Source organism: Nycticebus coucang, chromosome 14 (genome assembly GCF_027406575.1).
Source record: "Nycticebus coucang isolate mNycCou1 chromosome 14, mNycCou1.pri, whole genome shotgun sequence".
NCBI classification, from domain to species: Eukaryota; Metazoa; Chordata; class Mammalia; order Primates; family Lorisidae; genus Nycticebus; species Nycticebus coucang.
The window spans coordinates 81,992,395-82,011,785 of NC_069793.1; the positions used below are offsets into that span (position 1 = coordinate 81,992,395).

The 19,391-nt window shown below is 43.0% G+C and overlaps 1 protein-coding gene across 4 annotated transcripts; it reads left to right on the forward strand.

Annotated features, from left to right (window-relative positions):
- The first annotated feature begins 2,606 nt into the window (after positions 1-2,606).
- PRSS23 (serine protease 23) lies at positions 2,607-11,619 on the forward strand. 4 transcript variants are annotated; one of them, XM_053561166.1, is made up of 3 exons: positions 2,698-2,806; positions 2,966-3,103; positions 10,120-11,619. In XM_053561166.1, exon 3 carries the CDS (start codon positions 10,133-10,135, stop codon positions 11,282-11,284), a length of 1,152 nt encoding a protein of 383 aa, XP_053417141.1. In that variant the 5' UTR covers positions 2,698-2,806; positions 2,966-3,103; positions 10,120-10,132; the 3' UTR covers positions 11,285-11,619. The 4 variants fall into 4 exon arrangements, with proteins under 4 accessions (XP_053417140.1, XP_053417141.1, XP_053417142.1 ...); XM_053561165.1 differs by lacking the exon at positions 2,966-3,103 and having other exon boundaries at positions 2,607-2,806; XM_053561167.1 differs by lacking the exons at positions 2,698-2,806; positions 2,966-3,103 and adding an exon at positions 2,833-2,850.
- The last annotated feature ends 7,772 nt before the right edge of the window (positions 11,620-19,391 follow it).

Genomic DNA, 19,391 nt, shown 5'->3' on the forward strand with positions numbered 1-19,391 from the left:
GCTTTCTGCTGTACTGTATTTTCTCATGCCTGAGATTTCAATAAAAGCCAGTGAGGAACATTGGGAGAGGTCATACCCTTGTCTCCCAAAGAGGAACATCAGGAGAGGTCATACCCCTTGTCTCTCTGTATGCAGTGCTTGCTGGTGTTAGCCTCTCCGGGTCCCTCAATGCAAATGGACTGAGCATTATTCATTTTGCTTCAAGTTGCACCAACAGGGATCCTCCCACCTTAGCCTTCCAGAATGCTAGTATTACAGGCATAAGCCACCACACCCAGCCTAACAATAGCTAATGTTTATTAGGGGCTTACTCCATGTAAGGAATGGTTCTAAGCACTCAGTGTATACTAATTTGTATTAATTCATTCAGTTTTTAACCCTATGAAGTAGTCCTGATTTTACAGAGGAAACTGAGGCACACAGAAAGTTTAAGCCAAAGCCACACAGATAGTAAGTGGCAGACCCCGGAATGGTACCAAATGGTTAAATGGCACCAGCCACTCTTAATTATGTTGCTGTATTGTCTTCCTGTGGCCATCTCCTTAATTTTGTGCCTAGTACATATTTTGCATGTAATAAGTGCTCAATAAATATCTGCTGGAGAAAATCTAATAAAGCTTGAGCACAGTTGAGCAGTCTCTCCCTTCTTCCCCCTCCTTCCACCTCTACTTCTAGCTCCTCTGGACTTTCAATGATTATCCAATTGAGAGCTACATATCATTAGAGATCCTTAATTTAATTTTTTCTTCATGTTTATAACAAAGAATGAGGTGATCATCTCATACCAAGGGCTGATCTGAGTGCCTGTATGCCCTGTTCCTTGACACCAAGAGTTACTTCTTCATCTGTTATGCTAATAAGAAAGGAACAGCACAAAGTTAATTCCTAATAATGTATTAGAGTCAAGGGAAAGTCAAATGTTACAATGACATAGGTGTGAGCAAAGGACGCATGGCAGATGGAAAGAAGGAAAGAGGAGAAGGAATTGAGTCAGTGTGGGGCACTTCACACAAGAGTGATGCAGCTACAGAGAACTCAAAGTTGCCAACCCTCGGCTGTCAGTACCACACGGAAAGGAATTTTTATATTCAATTTATACATTTGTTTTTGGTTTTATTTGCAAGTTGCCCAAAAGCTGTTATGTAAATTTTTAGTTTGTTTTATGTCTATCTGTTATTAATGCAACATTTTAAAAGAAAGTAATTCTGTTAAGCCAAGCCTGGGGAGGTATAAGAAAATTTTGCCCTTAAAACTGTGAAAACTATTGGTTTCCTATATACGTATATTTAATGAACAGTACACAATGATGCATTTAGGGCTTTCCTGTTTAAAATCAATTACAAACACTCATATTAGGTATGTTATTAACACATTGGTGTGAATAGTATGTTAGATCCTCCTTTTTTTTTCAAGCTGATTCCAAATTGTATATAAAATTAGACCCTCTCTTTTTGAGAGAATGCTTTCGTGAGAGAAAGAAAAGCTAAGTGGCTTGATGAGAAAAGTGTGGCCTCGGAGGAAAATCTTGTCCTACCATTCAACGCCTGTGTGACTGTGGGCAAGTCGTTAACCCTCGGCACCTCCTTCACCACTGGGCCTACACGTGGTGTTCAGTCCATGGTCATCTATACTACACACTACTGCACTGGGGAGAGACGGGAAGACCCTAGTTGCCCTAGGTGCTTAAACGGCCAAGTCCAGGTTGGCTAGGGGAAGACCCCTAGATGAGGACCGCTTAGTGAGAATCGGGGAACCGGGCCCACGGGGTGAGGAGGTGGCACCACCAGCTGGTGCCCCAGTGAAGATCTGAGGCCGGTGGGCTCACAAGCGAGCCCACCATTCGGAAGCCCCTGCCGTGCTCCGGCCCCACATACCCCCGGAGCGCTGTAGGGCTGCAAAGCGTCGGGAGTCCCACCGCGGGAACGCAGGTTTTGCTGCTTGCAGGGACCTGAGATAACAGACTAACCAGGAAGGTCACCGTCATCACTTTCAGCCGCTCGAAAAGTTCGTGGAGTGGGGAGCGCACTGGCTCCGGCCAACTCTTCAAATTTGTCACGATGTAGCCCGCGCCCCAGTTCTAGACGTTTGGGGGTGGGGGTTGCCTTTGCAGGGGGAACCTAGTCTGTGCCAGCCGGCAGCGTCCTCCAGACGCTGGTGAAGGCGCGCGGGTTCCCGGGCAAGGCGAGCGGTCCGGAGCTGGCGCCGGCACGCGCAGAGCGGCCGGGACGCGCGGGGGCTGCGGCGCCGGGGGCGCCCACCTGCGCGGGCCGCAGGGCGAAGGTCGGCTCAGCTCCGGCGGGAGGCGGGCCGCGAGGGGAGGGGACGCAGCCGGCGCGGGGCGGGCGGCGAGGGCAGGGAGTGCGGCCGGCTAGGGGAGGGGGCGCGGCCGGTGAGGGGAAGGGGGGCGTCCGGCGAGGGGAGGAGGCGCGGCCGGCGCGGGGAGGGCGGCGAGGGGAGGGGGCGCGGCCGGCGAGGGGAAGGGGGGCGTCGGGCGAGGGGAGGAGGCGCGGCCGGCGAGGGGAGGGGCGCGGCCGGCGAGGGGAAGGGGGGCGTCGGGCGAGGGGAGGAGGCGCGGCCGGCGCGGGGCGGGCGGCGGCCGGGCGGCTTCCCGGGGGCTGGGGGCGGGGCGCGCGGGCCGGGGAGGTGCGGGGGGCGGACCCGCCCGCTGCCTGCGCTGCTCGCCCGCTTGCCGGCTTGTACTCGGTGGCGCCGCGGGGCAGGCATGGGAGCCGCGCGCGCCCTCCCGGTGCCCACACCTGTCTGAGTGGCGCAGCGAGCCGCGGCCCCGGCGGGCTGCTCGGCGCGGGTGAGTTCGGGGGTCTGCCCGGGCGCCGGCGGAGCGAGGCGCGGGTAGGAGCGGGACAAAGGGCCGGCCGTGCGCGGGGTGGGGGGACCTCGCTGGGGCTGGGGGCCGGTGGGAGCTCGACGGAGACTCAGGTGCTGCGGGGCGTTTGGATTCACGCAGTGTCACCCACGAAGCGGATGGGAAAAGAAGGTTTAGAAAATGCTGTCTGGAGTGCAAGGTGCTGGTGCGAGTGGAGAAGGAGCCTGCTCGAGGCGACAGCGACAGCCTCACCTACCCCGCGCACACCGCCACCACCAAGTATGGTCCTTGGTCAGGTTCTGACCATTAATTTTTAACCCTAGGCACTTGATAGAGAACACAGCTTAGCAATCAAGAAAAGTTGCCAAAGTGTAGCAAACACAGGTTGGAGAGGATTTTTCCTCTGAAACCTTAATAGATGACCCTGTGCTTCCCACGGAGTGCTGAACCGAAACTGCTGTCTGAACATCAGCAGTTGTTGGAGGCAAATATTTCTTCTTCAGCCAGTAGACGTTGTCATGAGTTGACTTTTAAATTAAAAGTTAAGAAGTCTTAAAAGGAGAGGGAGAAGATTTATTTAGATCAAAGAACATGACCACTCCCCTCCAGAATACAAATCAGCATGGCTTTACAGCACCTAATGAGAAAGCAGCTGATAAAATCCTGTTTGTTTTATTGCCTATTGGGTGACGCCCGTGAGAATTCAGAAATAGCCCATGGCTGGTGGAAAGCTCCCGGTTGGAACAGGGCTGCTTCTCTCAGCTCCTGAAACTAAGCTACAGGGCTCCCCCCTGCTTCTTAGGAACAGGTAGGCCGTTCAATACCAGAATCCTCTTCACGTGACCTTGTGGGAAAGAAGTGGGTTTTTAGATGAAGTCCACTGTGGCCAAAAGCCCTATGAGAAATTAAATGTCAGGATATTTATTGCACGTTGTTTCAAGATCCTACTTTTACTATGACAGCATTTATAACAGGCCTTGTAACTGTCTCTGGCAAGAAGTCTGTTAGGAACAGATTGGAGGTGGAGTGGGGAGAAGGAACTTAGAAAATGCCCAGAAGCCACTATGTTTGCGGTATGCACACCATCTGCATATGAATAAATTGTTCCACTTATAGTTTTCATAATTAAATAAAGTCAGGAGGTAACTTGTCCGGCTTTCCTGTGCCTGAACAGGGAAGCATTTTTCCAAGGTAACTAATAGGGATCTGATTTTTGTAACACTGACGAATCATTCAGGTAGATGGTGAATGTGGCTGCATTTTTCTGTCTGTAGTATAAGTGCCAACGTGCCCATTAGTGTGTCTGAGACCATCGTTGGCCTCAGTCTGCAGTGGTTAAGGGTCTCAGGTTCTCCCGCACATCTCTTCTCATAGATCCCTCAGGATTTAATCCACTAGGCGTTATTCATGCCTCACTGCCCTTGACTCCCAGGAACTGCTTCTCATGGTCTTACCACTGACAGTTTTATGCACTCTGTTAGGCTCCCAAGAGTAGTTCATTCTGCCTAAGATCTGATAGAGAAGAAGTTAAACTTCGTTTGATCACAAGACTGTGCTTAGGGTTGCTGGACTTGTAAGTGCCTTGCACTTTTCTGTACAAGACGATAGTTCTTAAACCATTATGTGATTAGGTCTGTTTTGCTTTAACGGGTTCTATGACTCAGGAAAATGAGAGTAAGCCTGGTTGCAGAGTCTTCACAAAGCTTTGTTCATTCTTAGGCGTTTCTTTTGGAATTAGCATGGTTTTGTATTTACTATCTCTGGTCATAGATTCGATGGCAGACCCTTTGTCATGCCTCGAAATGGTGTACTAAACTTGTATCTTTGCAAACTTTCCTGCTGTTTCTTTCTGTCATTACTGCTTATAGCAGTCATGGGAATTCATGCATTGTACAATAGAGAATGTTTGTCCTAAGGATTAGGTTTTCCCTCCCATCCCTGTCTGCTACAGGAGTTAAATCATTCCCTCAAACTTTGGCCCTCTTGAGGAGACATGTGTCTTTGCACTTTTGAAGACTAAGGTACAGAGCAAGAGATAGCTGTGCAGTGCCCAGTTTCCAGAGAGATTATTGATGTTTGTACATCTGATAATGTGCAAAGTCCCTCCACCAAGATCTTATGAAACAGCAGCATCCTCATAAGTATTTTTAGATAGACTTTTAGACAGGGCTTATATTGAGTGATGGAATGTGTAACCTGCTTATGAATCAGATACCCAGAGCTGGAAAATAAACACAGTTTCTGTATTACTAAGCATGGTGAAAAGAATAAGTAAATAAATACTTGCTTACCTTAATTTTCCATTCTTCTCTGCCATGTAGGTGAAGTGATGTTTGAAAATACTTAGCTGGAAACTTTAAAAGATAATTTATGTATATGAGGAATCTTTATCCAACAAAAACTTATTCCTAGAAATGAAATGTTAATAGCTATAAATTTTTCTTCATCCAGATTTAGTTAAAATGAGAATAAGATTTGGAAATCTTCATTCCTTTTTTAAGGTCTGAGTTTCCCAGACAGCTCCACAAGGATAAGATGATACATCTGTAAAGGTGAGAGAAAGTTTAAAGTTATTTGTCCTATTAGTTACCTTTCCATTTGTGGGATTATGAATGTTCATTATCAGTTGAGTTGAGAAATTAATGCAAGTCACCAACTTAATTTTAAAACATCACAGTTGTCATTGGGGAGCTGTTATTAATGGGGATGAGTCAGGGTAGACTAAGAAAGCCTCAGAAAAGACCCTTCAAGGACTAGAGAGTCATTTTCCCCCTCACAATTTTCTTTGGGACTTGTCCTAAAAGCATTCATACCCAGCCATCCTTCCAGTCAGTTCTTGAAAGCTGCCCTCTGCTGGAGTCCTTTTTTTCCTTTGCAGACTGATGAAGGAAATCTTGTCTGCCAGATTTAGGTAAGAGAGTAGCATGATGAATTTCCCTTTTCCTTTTCCTCTATACCTCTACCCTCCCTAATGCTATGAGTAAACACCACTGAACAATAAATGACAGTGAGACGCTGTAAAAGCCACGGCCCCTGACCTAGATACTCGTGAGCCTGGAAAATCATAAAATTAGGGAATCCCAGAACTGAAAAGACCAGAGCTTAAAAAAAAAACTGTCTGAAGAGATCATCTGGTTGAGGCTGCTGTTCTGAACAGTTTCTAAACCACCCTAATAAACATTTGATAAAGGAGTGAGGAACTTTAGGAAGCTTGTAACTATACAGATGTCAGTTTGAACTCATTTGAGGACCTGAGAACACACAGCTAAATCTCTCAATTTCTGGTCAGGTAATTTAAAAACCTAATCAAGTTGGAATAATTTGAACTGCATTAGATTCTAAAACTGCATTAGTTCCTAAATCTGAATTAAAGTTTTTTTAATGCAATTTTGTAACTTTCAGACTTCCATAGATGCTTTAAGCAAGATATGTGATGCTGTCAGAACAAGGTCTTATCAACACAAGTTAATAGAGTTGAATAATATAAAGAACTTGTAAGCTGTGTTTTAAACTAATATAAATTAGTGCTTTTGAAGTATCAGAAAAGTTTATTGTAAGAGGCTAAAGTTTCACTCTGCCCTGTTAGTTGGCTTCTCCTTCACTTCTGGATAAATGACCAGAATTCAAAATGGTGAGAACTCTGAATTAGTAATATTCTATCATATGGTAGACGCCTTAGCATTCTCTAACAGAATTCTGTGATTTGTAAGTGATCCCAAAGTTTCTTAAGACGTAGTCATTCATCATTTTGCCAAAGAATACATTTGACTCTGTGTATTTGAGAGGCTGGAGTGAGGCTGTGGCTAGTAAGCCTAGCTGACTGCCCAGCGTTCACACCCCAAGTAAAGGTTGTTCCTATTTCTCCACACCCAGTAACTCTGGTAAACTAGTTTCTAAAAAAATTGTTTCTTTTAGAGTCAGGGTAGGCTATGAAAGCCTCAAGGAAGGCTAAACAGACTAATACAAAAAGGACATGCTATGGTGGCACTTGTGAAATGGGGCCTGCTTCAAGGCCTTTGAAAGTTTGGTTTTAAAAAAAATAAACAAGAATTAGACTATACAGGCAAAGCACTTGGAAAATTGAAATGAGAGTTAATTTTGCCTGAGAGGGAACTTAATTCAAGGCAAGGTTCCTAGATGGATTTTTTTAAAGTGTATTTTGGACTTTGTCCTGTCATTCTTTTCCCTGACACCCTTGCCAATGGACAACTTCAATTTTTGTATAAATGTAAAAAGCTAAAGACAGATACCACTGGAACAGTTAGCAATTGGTAATTCAAACTCTGTACTTCCAAGATCCAAATAACAAAAATATTTCCGACTTGGGATTTGAAGATCTGTGCTTAGTCTAGAAGATAATATGACTATATCATAACTGATATTTTCTTCATGCACAGGTATCATCTACACCTGATGATAATATATAGTAAAATACTGCCTCAACTCCTACTGTCTCTCCTCAAGAATCTTTTTGAGACAGAGTCTCACTTTGTTGCCTGCCCCAGGCTAGAGTACCCTGGCAACATGGCTCATAGCAACCTCAAACTCCTGGCTCACGCAATCCTCTTGCCTCAGCTTCCCAAATATCTGGGACTACAGGCGCCCACTACAATATCCAGCTAGGTTTTGGGTTTTTTTTTCCTATTTTTAGTAGAGACAGGGTCTCACTCTTGCTCAGACTGGTCTCAAACTCCTGAACTCAAGCAGTCCATCCAACTCAGCCTCCCAGAATGCTAGGATTATTAAGAATCATGGTTTTAAAACAGAAATACTTCAAAGCTTCGACCTCTGAATTCTGTGTTTTCTTTCTTAAGATAAGCTGAAGTAAAACTTGGCTTAACATGTCTGCTGTTCAATGTCAGTTACATTAACATTCTCCACATTAATCAAAGGGAGGAGAAGATGGTGTCTTGGGGCCCAAGATACATCAGTGTGGGAGATGCCTGATTCCTCCTAGTACATGTCACACTTGGCAGGGATTCTGGGGTGAGTGGGGCATTTAGTCACCTAGACAACAACTTGCATAAAACGCTGTTGAAGCCCTAAATAACCCTAAGGGCTGAGTCTCTAGCCAGAAGATGGGAATAATCAGACAGAACTGTGCCTCACAGATCCCCTAAAGAATTGTTGTCACCACACCCACCCCATTGTCAAGTTCTCCGCTGGGAAGGGGGATGCGGCCAGCATTGGTATTCCCTCCCTCGTCCACTTAGAACCTTTAGTCTTGGCAATACCACCCCCCCCCCAAGCACACACAGACACATACGTGTGCACATATATATATATGCACCTTATGACTTAAAGGCTTTGAAGAAATTAATGTGTTTCCTCCCCAAAAATAGACCCAGGAACCCTTCCTATTTGGAAAGATGAAGAGAAGCAGAATTTCAGGGAGTCAGGAAGTCCCAAGAAATTAGCTTTCCAAGACCTCATTCTTTTCCCATCCCTATTCTCCCTGACAGGAGTGGAGGCCAAGAGAAAGAGTCAAGCACAAAGTTCCCAGAGGTGGGTGGGGCACGCACATACTTTAGAAAGACAGTGTGTAGATATTGGGAAGGAGGATTGGCATGCTCAGCCAACCCTAGATCAGGTCATTGGGATTTTCCAGCTTTAATGTAAAAGAAAGCAAAAAGCACCCACAATTGCTAATAGATCTATGCCCTCAAAGAGGAAAAGGGTGAAAGTACTTAGGAGCTTCCTCCTGACTCCTGCTGTGTTCCACTAGCCTCTTGAAACCTACCCTGTCCTATTCTTGTCTTGGGGTTTTTGATTATGAATGAATGACCCTCCTGGATAACTCAGCTTCTCTTGAACCAGATTAAGAACCAGTCAGAGCCATCTGGTACTTAGACATTTATGAAAGCACTTCCAGTCATCTTTGATGTTGTTTCTCTTGTAGCATGATTAATCAAGGTCTCCAAACATACCTTTCAGTATAAACTCCAAGCTCCTTTGGTACACATAGCCCTTCACCGTCAGTCTTGGCCTGCTGCCTTGGTGCCTTGGCCACACTGCCTCTGCTCCACCCCTGCGGAGCTAAGTATAATTCCTCTGAGGACTCACACTGTTGCACATCTCTGCGCTTACACAGACTTTTGTTCCCTAAGTGTCTCTTTCCCTCTGTCTTATGTTGCTGAACATCTTTTCAACTTCAGCAACCATCTCAAGCATTAGGTGATGCCTAGAAAAATTTCAAGGCAACTTGCTCATAGCGGGTAAATTTAAATTACACAGTTTACTGAATGACCAAGGCATCAAGAAGGGAAAACTTCACACTGTCACACTTACTAGGACTCCTATTACTTCTGCATGGTGAGTGCACTCAGAAGACAGTGTATTTCTCAAGTGTTACTTCCCCTGGACTACCGCCCCTCATCTTACTCTCCACAGCTGACCTCAGGCACTTTCTCTGAGCTGCCACTTCATCACATACTGTCAGCAGACACCGCTCATCCATTCTTCCTTTAATACAAGCATTCATTTAATACATCTTGGTTGAATGCTATCATAGGCCCCAATTCAAGGCACGTAGACTAGCCGGGAACCCAGACAAAACACCTGAAAAAGTAACCAGAGGTAACAGCCATCATGTTACAGCTGATACATGAGTAGAGCTATTGCCAAAGACCCTGTTGGTGTACAACATAATCCAAAGTAAGAAGGAATATTTTGTTAGAGGCCTGGCTGCGCTGGAAGGAAATGTGTAATAGTAAAGGTTGTTCTAAATTCAGAGCATAAACAGAAAGTCACGCACCCTCTTCCAAATGTGTCATTATTCAGAAGTGATAGGAGGCCTGGTAGGTGACACTATGGAGCTGTCCCTCTCAATGCCTCAGTCACTCAGTAAGCTGTGTGATTTAAATTTACCCTTTAAATGAGCAGGTTGCCCTGAAAATTCCCCAATTACATGTTTTAATGAGAATGAGAGGGAAGAAGGAAAAAAAGGCAGGACAACCAGGAGGCCCTGGAGAGGATAAGATTTAGAATCAGTCACAAAGAAGCTCGAAATTACATGGACGCTCAGGCGGGCCAGCAGTTCACCTGGGGCCTCATGACTACGACAGGCTGCTGTGCAGTGTGCCGTCATCAGGGGCCCCCAGCCGCAGGACCGTTCTCAAGGTCAGGGCCTTGCATTGTAAGTGAGAGTGTTATCTGAGGATTCCTCTCCACACCCTGATTCCTGAGGAGGGTTCACAGACTTAAACAATGGCAGGCATGCTGCCGGCTTCGTCCATCTGCAGTGAGTGGACGTTCCAGCTGTCGCCCTCCTGACCTCCTCGTCTTTGTTTCTACAGAGTGGTGCTCAGCATGGCGGGGATCCCAGGGCTCCTCTTCCTCCTCCTCCTCCTCCTCCTTCTCTGTGCTGTGGGGCGTGTGAGCCCTTCCGGTGCCCCCTGGAAACCCACGTGGCCTGCTTACCGCCTCCCTGTGGTCTTGCCCCAGTCTACCCTCAACTTGGCCAAGCCGGACTTCGGGGCTGAAGCCAAATTGGAAGTGTCCTCCCCATGTGGACCCCAGTGTCATAAGGGAACTCCACTGCCCACGTATGAAGAGGCCAAGCAGTATCTGTCGTACGAAACCCTTTATGCCAACGGCAGCCGCACAGAGACGCAGGTGGGCATTTACATCCTCAGCAGTAGCATGAGTGGACATCGAGACTCGGGGTCTGCAGGAAAGTCTCGGAAGAAGCGGCAGATTTATGGCTATGACAGCAGGTTCAGCATCTTTGGAAAGGACTTCCTGCTCAACTACCCTTTCTCAACATCGGTGAAGTTGTCTACAGGCTGCACCGGCACGCTGGTGGCAGAGAAGCACGTCCTCACAGCTGCCCACTGCATACATGATGGAAAAACCTACGTGAAAGGAACCCAGAAACTTCGAGTGGGCTTTCTTAAGCCCAAGTTCAAAGACAGTGGTCGAGGGGCCAATGACTCGAGCTCAGCCATCCCCGAGAAGATGAAATTTCAGTGGATCCGGGTGAAACGCACCCACGTGCCCAAGGGTTGGATCAAGGGCAATGCCAACGACATTGGCATGGATTATGACTACGCCCTCCTGGAACTCAAAAAACCCCACAAGAGAAAGTTCATGAAGATTGGGGTGAGCCCTCCTGCTAAACACCTGCCTGGGGGCAGAATCCACTTCTCTGGGTATGACAATGACCGGCCAGGCAATTTAGTGTACCGTTTCTGCGAAGTCAAAGACGAGACCTATGACCTGCTCTACCAGCAGTGTGACGCCCAGCCCGGGGCCAGTGGGTCAGGGGTCTATGTGAGGATGTGGAAGAGACAGCAGCAAAAGTGGGAGCGGAAAATCATTGGCATCTTTTCAGGGCACCAGTGGGTGGATATGAATGGCTCCCCACAGGATTTCAACGTGGCTGTCAGGATCACCCCTCTTAAATATGCCCAGATTTGCTATTGGATTAAAGGAAACTACCTGGACTGTAGGGAGGGGTGAACATGGGTTTCTTCATGTCAGCACTTCATTCAGTACTTATTTTAGAAAAGGCCAAATTTTGTCATTGGCGTGCACACGTGTGCATATGTATGTAATGTGTCAGATGATATCTTTTATCTGATTTCTTAAAATTGCAAAATGACTGCTTTATTATTTGAAAACTGATTTGTGTATCATCATTTAAGCAGTTTGAATACTTTGCATAGAAATTAAAAACATACTGTTTGGGGAATATTTGGTAATTAAGTTAATCTTTCACCTTTTTGAAAACTTTGATTTTTATTTCATCTGAACTTTTCTCAAAAGTTTATATTAAAAATATGTGGCATACAGGAGATACGAATTCTTACGTGTATGTGTGTGTGTATTTCTTCTGTGATTCATCTTGTTTTTTTTCAATGCCTTCATGCTTCCAGATGGTAGTGCTCCCACCACGTATAGCTGTTAGGAACTGTGACAACACGTCTTATACAGGCAGTCTAAGCCTTGTATCTGGAGGCTTTTGCACAGTAGTTCTTGAACAGTAATATAATGTGGTCTGTATTAATATATATTAAACTATATACTAAACTATACCTTATAGTAAACCAGTATCCCAAGCTGCTTTTAATTTTGCAAAGTTATTTCTCTGCCAAAGACAGCTGATTGACTTTGTAGGAAGTCTTTGTCTGTGGCTCTGCCAACTTTGCCGTCACACCAAAATTGTCAAGAGTGTTTATCCCAATCCTCCAACTTAACAGGATTTCACTCACATTTCTAGATCTAGCTATTTTTTAGAAGATGATAATCAGGGACTAATTAGAACAGGCTGTATTGCTTCCCAGCTAACAGTTGTGGTCACACTAAAAACAATCCTAGCATTTTACCCCCAGAGTATAGCACATCTCATGTTTTATCATTTGGATGGAGTAATTTAAAATGAATTAAATTCCAGAGAACAATGGATGCATTGCTCAGCAGATGTTACAGCAGAATAACCACTTGTTCGGGGCCTGGCACACTCACACAGCCTAATCAAAAATTATTCTGCGTAGTTTTCAACATGCTTTCAGGAAGCTGTGTACTTGTTCAGTGTGGAAACTTCTCTCTCACTTATTTTATGGTAAAAATACCGAAAGTTTCTTTAAGAACAAACAATATGGCCCCTTCTTTTTTGCCAGCTTTAAAAGGGTGCCTTTTGCTGGAATTCTATGGACTGTAGGTATATATAATTAGATATAATTTATATTGCATTATAATTATAATCAATATAAATGCAGTATAATTATACTATAAATACAGTATAATTATACTTGTAAGTATAATCATATTTCACTTTTATTCATTATACATATAAACAACAATTGGGAGAATATAAAATGGACCAAAATTGTGCATTGCAAAAAAGGCTTTTATGAATGTTTTATCAATGATAATCAGTGACTATAAAGGAAAGACTTTGACATAGTCTGTGTTTTCATTTTGTTCCCTTCAGCCTAGGCACTTCTCTTTAAACGTTTCAGGGAAGAAGTGAAGAAATGGACTACAAGGTAGGTGTTTGCTGTGCTTGTACCCCAGGTAATGTCTACCTGTGTTGTGGCTATTTGTAAGGACATTCAAATAGAGCATCGCTTAAACATTCTCCAAGTGCCTTTTTGCTTGTGTTTTTTGAGCTTTTTGGAAGGATGATTCTGATAAGGCACCCAAGAAATGCCTTCTCCCAATTATATAAGAAATACTACGCATAGCAAGGAAATGCAGGGGTGTCAGGAATCTTCTGAGTTCCAGTACAATTTGCTTTGGAATCTAACAGGAATCTAGCCTGAGGAAGAAGAGAGGTCTCCATTTCTATGTCTGGTATTTAGGGGGGTTGTTTGTTTTGCTTTAGCTCAGTTAAAAAAAAGAAATTCACCAAATACCTAGACCAGAACTGACTTTTTAAAAAATAGATTATCCTTTTATGAAGCACCTGGATTTCTTAATTTTAATTTTTGCAAAGTTAGACAATGGCACAGAGTCGAAATAATATTTAGTTCACAAGTAAATATAATTTACTAAAGAATGGTATTCGTGTGGTATATGCAGCTTAACTCATAGAACCATAAAAGAAAATTGTAGAATAGTTCAAAATGCCGTCTTTTCAGTGGTAATAAAAAGAAAGCATGGTATTAAATTATCATAGTAGATGAAAGGGAAAAAAGGCAATATCATCAATTAGTGTTTTACATGTATTAGATGTACATATTAAGCATTTTTGTCTAGGAATTCTAATAGAACCACATTTCTCAAAGTGTATTCCTTGAACATTCATCCTTCCAGGTTTTCTACCATAAATAAGAAGGGTATTATCATTAAGTAGGATGAATATGCCTCTGAATACTCTTATCAGGGATATCCATGCCTGTTTGCACATTAAAAGCTCCAAAAAGTCCTATAGTAAAGGGACATACATGTTAATGTTTTAAAGTCTACATTTCAGTAAACATCTTTGATCATGGAATGCTTGTTTTCTCATGTAATATCTATGGACAATCTAATGTTCCAATACATTTTGGGGGTTGCTATGACAGCTTTTTGGTCAAGGTGTTAACGCAGAAAGAATGATGAGCCCCAAGTGGTGTCAGGCATCAGTGTGTTTTGGGTTTATCCAGACTCTGTAACTAGGATTTGGAAATGTTCACAGTAGAAAAGTAGAAAAGTCTAAACATGAACATCATTTATTGATGAGGATCAGAAAGTTGTGGCAAAATTTAGAAGTAATTTTTTTTTTTTTTTTTTTTTTGGCTGGGGCTGGGTTTGAACCCACCACCTCTGGCATATGAGGCCAGGGCCCTACTCCTTTCAGCCACAGGTGCAGCCCAGAAGTAATTTTTTACATATAGACTTTATTCAGAATTTTGAGTTTTAGAAAGGAGCTAGTGTTTAAAAAGTAGGAAATTAGCACTGAAGTGATGAAGAAATATGAGCCAATAAGTGGCAGAGTTGTATGTATATTGATTCTTCTGTTGGAACAACAAAAAAAAAAGGATTGTGATAATGAGATTATGCCCCTAATTCCCTCTGTGTGACTCAGTCTAGCTGCTCAATGGGAAAAGAAGCCCCCGATGGCACCTGGAGCGTACAAGGTGGCAGCATTTCCCTAACAATCCCTGCAGGAGATTTTTAACTTAGACCTTGTTGGGGATGACTACCCTGCCCTGGAATGATGACTCTCTAGCCCCCTGTCTGCTAACTGAAGGGGAAGTGACAGCCGTCCAGGGTGTCCAAAGGAATTCTGACAGCAGGCCTCAGCACTTCCTCACTGGTGGCTGGTGAGAGCCTTGGCCAAGAAGGATAGTGGACAGTCCCTCTTGCTTTGTCTGGGTTCTATTGCTGTTCACCTGTCTGCCTTTTCTCCTTGTCTCATCAGGAACCAGCTCTAAGATACCTTGATGTTGCCTCTGTCGAGTGATTGAGAATGGGATTCTTTTGAGACAGACTGAACAGGAATGCCATGAATAATGAGGCTGGGGAAGTAGGCATAAAGCATGTATGTCCTGGGCAAGCAAGTATGTTTGGACATCTTCGTTGTTGAACCCTTCAAAGCCCTGTAAGACTGCAGATAGAAGCCATCCTGGCCAACCTCAGAGCAAAGCTGGGGCTGCAGCTCCCTGTCTCCCTCAGCTCTGGGCTTTCTTTGTGATTCCTGTGATGCCTTCTTTGCCTGGATTAGCATTCTGAGGGCCTCCAATAGGAGAAAGGCATTTAAAAATCCTTTTGACAGGGTGGGTCATAGCACATAGATGGTAAACATGGGCCATTTCTGGCAGATGAACAACACATCTGGTTTTAGTCTAGTCTACCCCCAGAGAAGGAAACAAACCAATCTCTTCCAAGACATAATTAAACAGGGCTGAGCTGGGACAGCAACCTGGGTGACAAGATAATGGCCTTGGGCTTGGGTAGGCTGATTCCATGGTTTCCTAGTTCCTTTTGGCAAATATCAATGCTATTTAATTTAAAACTTAAACCCTCCTATCTGATTTAAAGATCCTCTCTCTTCTGGGCTACAGCTCCTCCAGTGGACTGGAATGGAGCAGAGGGAGGGAAATGTCAAATGCCTTTACCTGACTTGCTGTGACTATGTCCTCAGTGATGCTGCTTCTCAGATAACACCAGCTCTTCCCCCTCCTTAGCCCTTACCCTTAGTGATAAAACCATCTGCCTCCTGCTTTGGGGGTGTACTTACCCAGAAGAGAGTGTCTCAAGTACAGAACCAGCAAGATCCCAGTCATCCTCTTCCATAATTGCATACCCCATGAGAAACTCACAAGCTTGTTATCTGATTGTGAGAAGCTCATTGAAAACCTGGGGGGAATATGTTCCAGGCTGAGCAGACTGAAATGCAAGGACCTCTGTCAGGATCAGATTTATTCTGGCCGGGTTAGAGTGAACAAGGAAGCATCTGGAGAGGGATTCAGAAAGACAGACTCTGGCCAGCCCATAGCAATTAAATCTTCTGGCAAGGGCTTTGGAAATCATTCTACTTGCCAGGGAATATAATAGAAGGACTTTAAGAAGGGGACTTGGTGGAGTCCCCTTCTTAAAATCAGGATCAATTTATCCATCAGTACAGCAGATACAATGCCTAGGACCTACAGTGATGTTAGGAATCAACAAAAATGTTTTCATTTCTTTTTAAAATCAGAAGTCTAGTAAAATGTTTTTTTTTCATTTTTTTTATTTATTTATTTTTATTAAACCATAGCTGTGTATATTAGTATGACATGGGGCATCATACATTTGGTTCATAGATCATTTGACACATTTTCATCACATTACTAACATAGCTTTTGTAGCAATTTCTTAGTTATTTTGCTAAGACCTTTACATTCCACATTTACTAGGATTCACATATACCCTTGTAAGATGCAATACAGGTGTAATCCCATTAATCCCCCTCCTTCCCCCTCCCTCCCCCCACCTCCCCTCCTTTCCCGTTTCTCCCTATTCTTAGATTGTAACTGGGTTATAGCTTTCTTGTGAAGGTCCTACATTAGTTTCATAATAAGGGTGAGTACATTGGATACTTTTTCTTCCATTCTTGAGACACTTTACTAAGAAGAGTATGTTCCAGCTCCATCCATGTAAACATGAAAGAGGTAAAGTCTCCATCTTTCTTTAAGGCTACATAATATTCCATGGTGTACATATACCACAATTTATTAATCCATTCGTGGATCGATGGGCACTTAGGCTTTTTCCATGACTTAGCAATTATGAATAGGGCTGCAATAAATATTCTGATACAAATATCTTTGTTATGGTGTGATTTTTGGTCTTCTGGGTATATGCCCAGTAGGGGGATTACAGGATTGAATGGCAGATCTATTTTTAGATCTCTAAGTGTTCTCCATATCTCTTTCCAAAAGGAATGTATTAATTTGCATTCCCACCAGCAGTGTAAAAGTGTTCCCTTTTCTCCACATCCACGCCAACATCTCTGGTCTTGGGATTTTGTGATATAGGCTAGTCTCACTGGAGTTAGATGGTATCTCAAAGTAGTTTTGATTTGCATTTCTCTAATGATTAAAGGTGATGAGCATTTTTTCATATGTCTGAAGGCCGTGCGCCTGTCTTCTTCAGAGAATTTTCTCTTCAAGTCCCTTGCCCAGCCTGCGATGGGATCCCTTGTTCTTTTCTTGCTAATGCGTTTGAGTTCTCTGTGGATTCTGGTTATTAAACCTTTGTCGGAGACATAACCTGCAAATATCTTCTCCCATTCTGAGGGCTATCTGCTTGCTTTACTTACTGTGTTCTTGGCTGTGCAGAAGCTTTTTAGTTTGATCAAGTCCCAATAGTGTATTTTTGAAGCAGCTTCAATTGCCCGGGGGGTCCTTCTCATAAAAAACTCGCCCAATCCAATTTCTTCAAGGGTTTTCCCTACACTCTTTTCTAGTATTTTTATAGTTTCATGTCTTAGGTTTAAATCTTTAATCCAGTGAGAGTCTATCTTGGTTAATGGTGAGAGGTGTGGGTCCAGTTTCAGTCTTCTACAGGTTGCCAGCCAGTTCACCCAGCACCATTTTTTTACATAGGGAATCTTTTCCCCACTGAATGTTTTTAATTGGCTTGTCAAAGATTAAATAACGGTAAGTAGCTGGATTCATCTCTTGGTTCTCTATTCTGTTCCAGACATCTACTTCTCTGTTTTTGTGCCAATACCATGCTGTTTTGATCACTATCGATTTGTAGTATAGTTTGAGGTCTGGTAGCGTGATTCCTCCTGCTTTGTTTTTATTTTTGAGTAATGTCTTGGCTATTCATGGTTTATTATGATTCCATATAAAACGAAGTATTATTTTTTCAAGATCTTTAAAGTATGACAGTGGAGCTTTAATGGGGATTGCATTGAAATTATATATTGCTTTGGGTAGTATGGACATTTTAACAATGTTGATTCTTCCCAACCATGAGCATGGTATATTTTTCCATTTGTTAACATTCTCAGCTATCTCTTTTCTTAGAGTTTCATAGTTCTCTTTATATAGATCTTTCACGTCCTTTGTTAGATAAATTCCCAAGTATTTCATCTTCTTTGGCACTACTGTGAATGGGATAGAGTCCTTAACTGTTTTTTCAACTTGACTATTGTTGGTATATATAAAGGCTACTGATTTATGAATGTTGATTTTGTAACCTGAGACACTGCTGTATTCCTTAATCACTTCTAAGAGTTTTGTAGTAGAGTCCCTAGTATTTTCCAGATATACAATCATATCATCTGCGAAGAGCGAATGTTTGATCTCTTCTGACCCTATGTGGATACCCTTGATCGCCTTTTCTTCCCTAATTGCGTTGGCTAAAACTCCATTACAATCTTAAAGAGCAATGGAGACAATGGGCAGCCTTGTCTGGTTCCAGATCTAAGTGGAAATGATTCCAATTTAACTCCATTCAATATGATATTGGCTGTGGGTTTGCTGTAGATGGCCTCTATCAGTTTAAGAAATGTCCCTTCTATACCAATTTTCTTAAGTGTTCTGATCATGAATGGATGTTGGATGTTATCAAAAGCTTTTTCTGCATCGATTGAGAGAATCATATGGTCTTTGTTTTTTAATTTGTTTATGTGCTGTATTACATTTATAGATTTACGTATATTGAACCAGCCTTGAGACCCTGGGATAAAACCGACTTGGTCATGATGTATGATTTGTTTGATATGTTGCTGGATTCTGTTTGTTAGAATCTTGTTGAATATTTTTGCATCTATATTCATTAGTGATATTGGTCTATAATTCTATTTTCTTATTGGGTCTTTTCCTGCTTTGGGAATCAGGGTGATGTTTGCTTCATAGAATGTGAAGCATTCTACCTTTGGAACAGGTTGAGTAGTATAGGTACTAATTCCTCTTTAAAGGTTTGGTAGAATTCTGCTGTGAAACCATCTGGTCCCGGGTTTTTCTTTTTGGGGAGATTTTGTATGGTTGATGATATTTCTGAACTTGATATGGGCCTATTCAACATTTCCACTTATTTTTGATTAAGTCTTGGAAGGTGACGTGCTTTCAAGTAACGGTCGATTTCCTTCAGATTTTCGTATTTCTGAGAGTAAAGTTTCTTGTAATATTCATTAAGGATATTTTGGATTTCTGGGGAGTCTGTTGTTATTTCATCTTTGTTATTTCTGATTGATGAGATTAGAGATTTTACTCTTTTTTTCCTGATTAGGTTGGCCAAAGGTTTATCTATTTTGTTGACCTTTTCAAAAAACCAGCTTTTTGATTTATTGATCTGTTGTATTATTCTTTTGTTTTCAATTTCATTTAGTTCTGCTCTGATTTTGGTTATTTATTTTCTTTTACTGGATTTGGGGTTGGAGTGTTCTTCCATTTCTAGTCTCTTGAGATGTCCCATTAAGTTGCTTACTTCCTCTCTTTCCGTTCTCCTGAGGAAGGCTTGCAGTGCTATAAATTTCCCTCTTAGAACTGCCTTTGCGGTGTCCCAGAGGTTCTGATAGTTCGTGTCTTCATTGTCGTTTTGTTCCAGAAATTTGGCAATTTCATTCTTGATCTCATCTCTGACCCAGCTATCATTCAGCATAAGGTTATTTAACTTCCATGTTTTTGTATGTGTATGCAGATTC

Bases quoted from the DNA above. Each gene is read 5' to 3' on its own strand.
- PRSS23 (XM_053561165.1), top strand. From the start codon at position 10,133: ATGGCGGGGATCCCAGGGCTCCTCTTCCTCCTCCTCCTCCTCCTCCTT.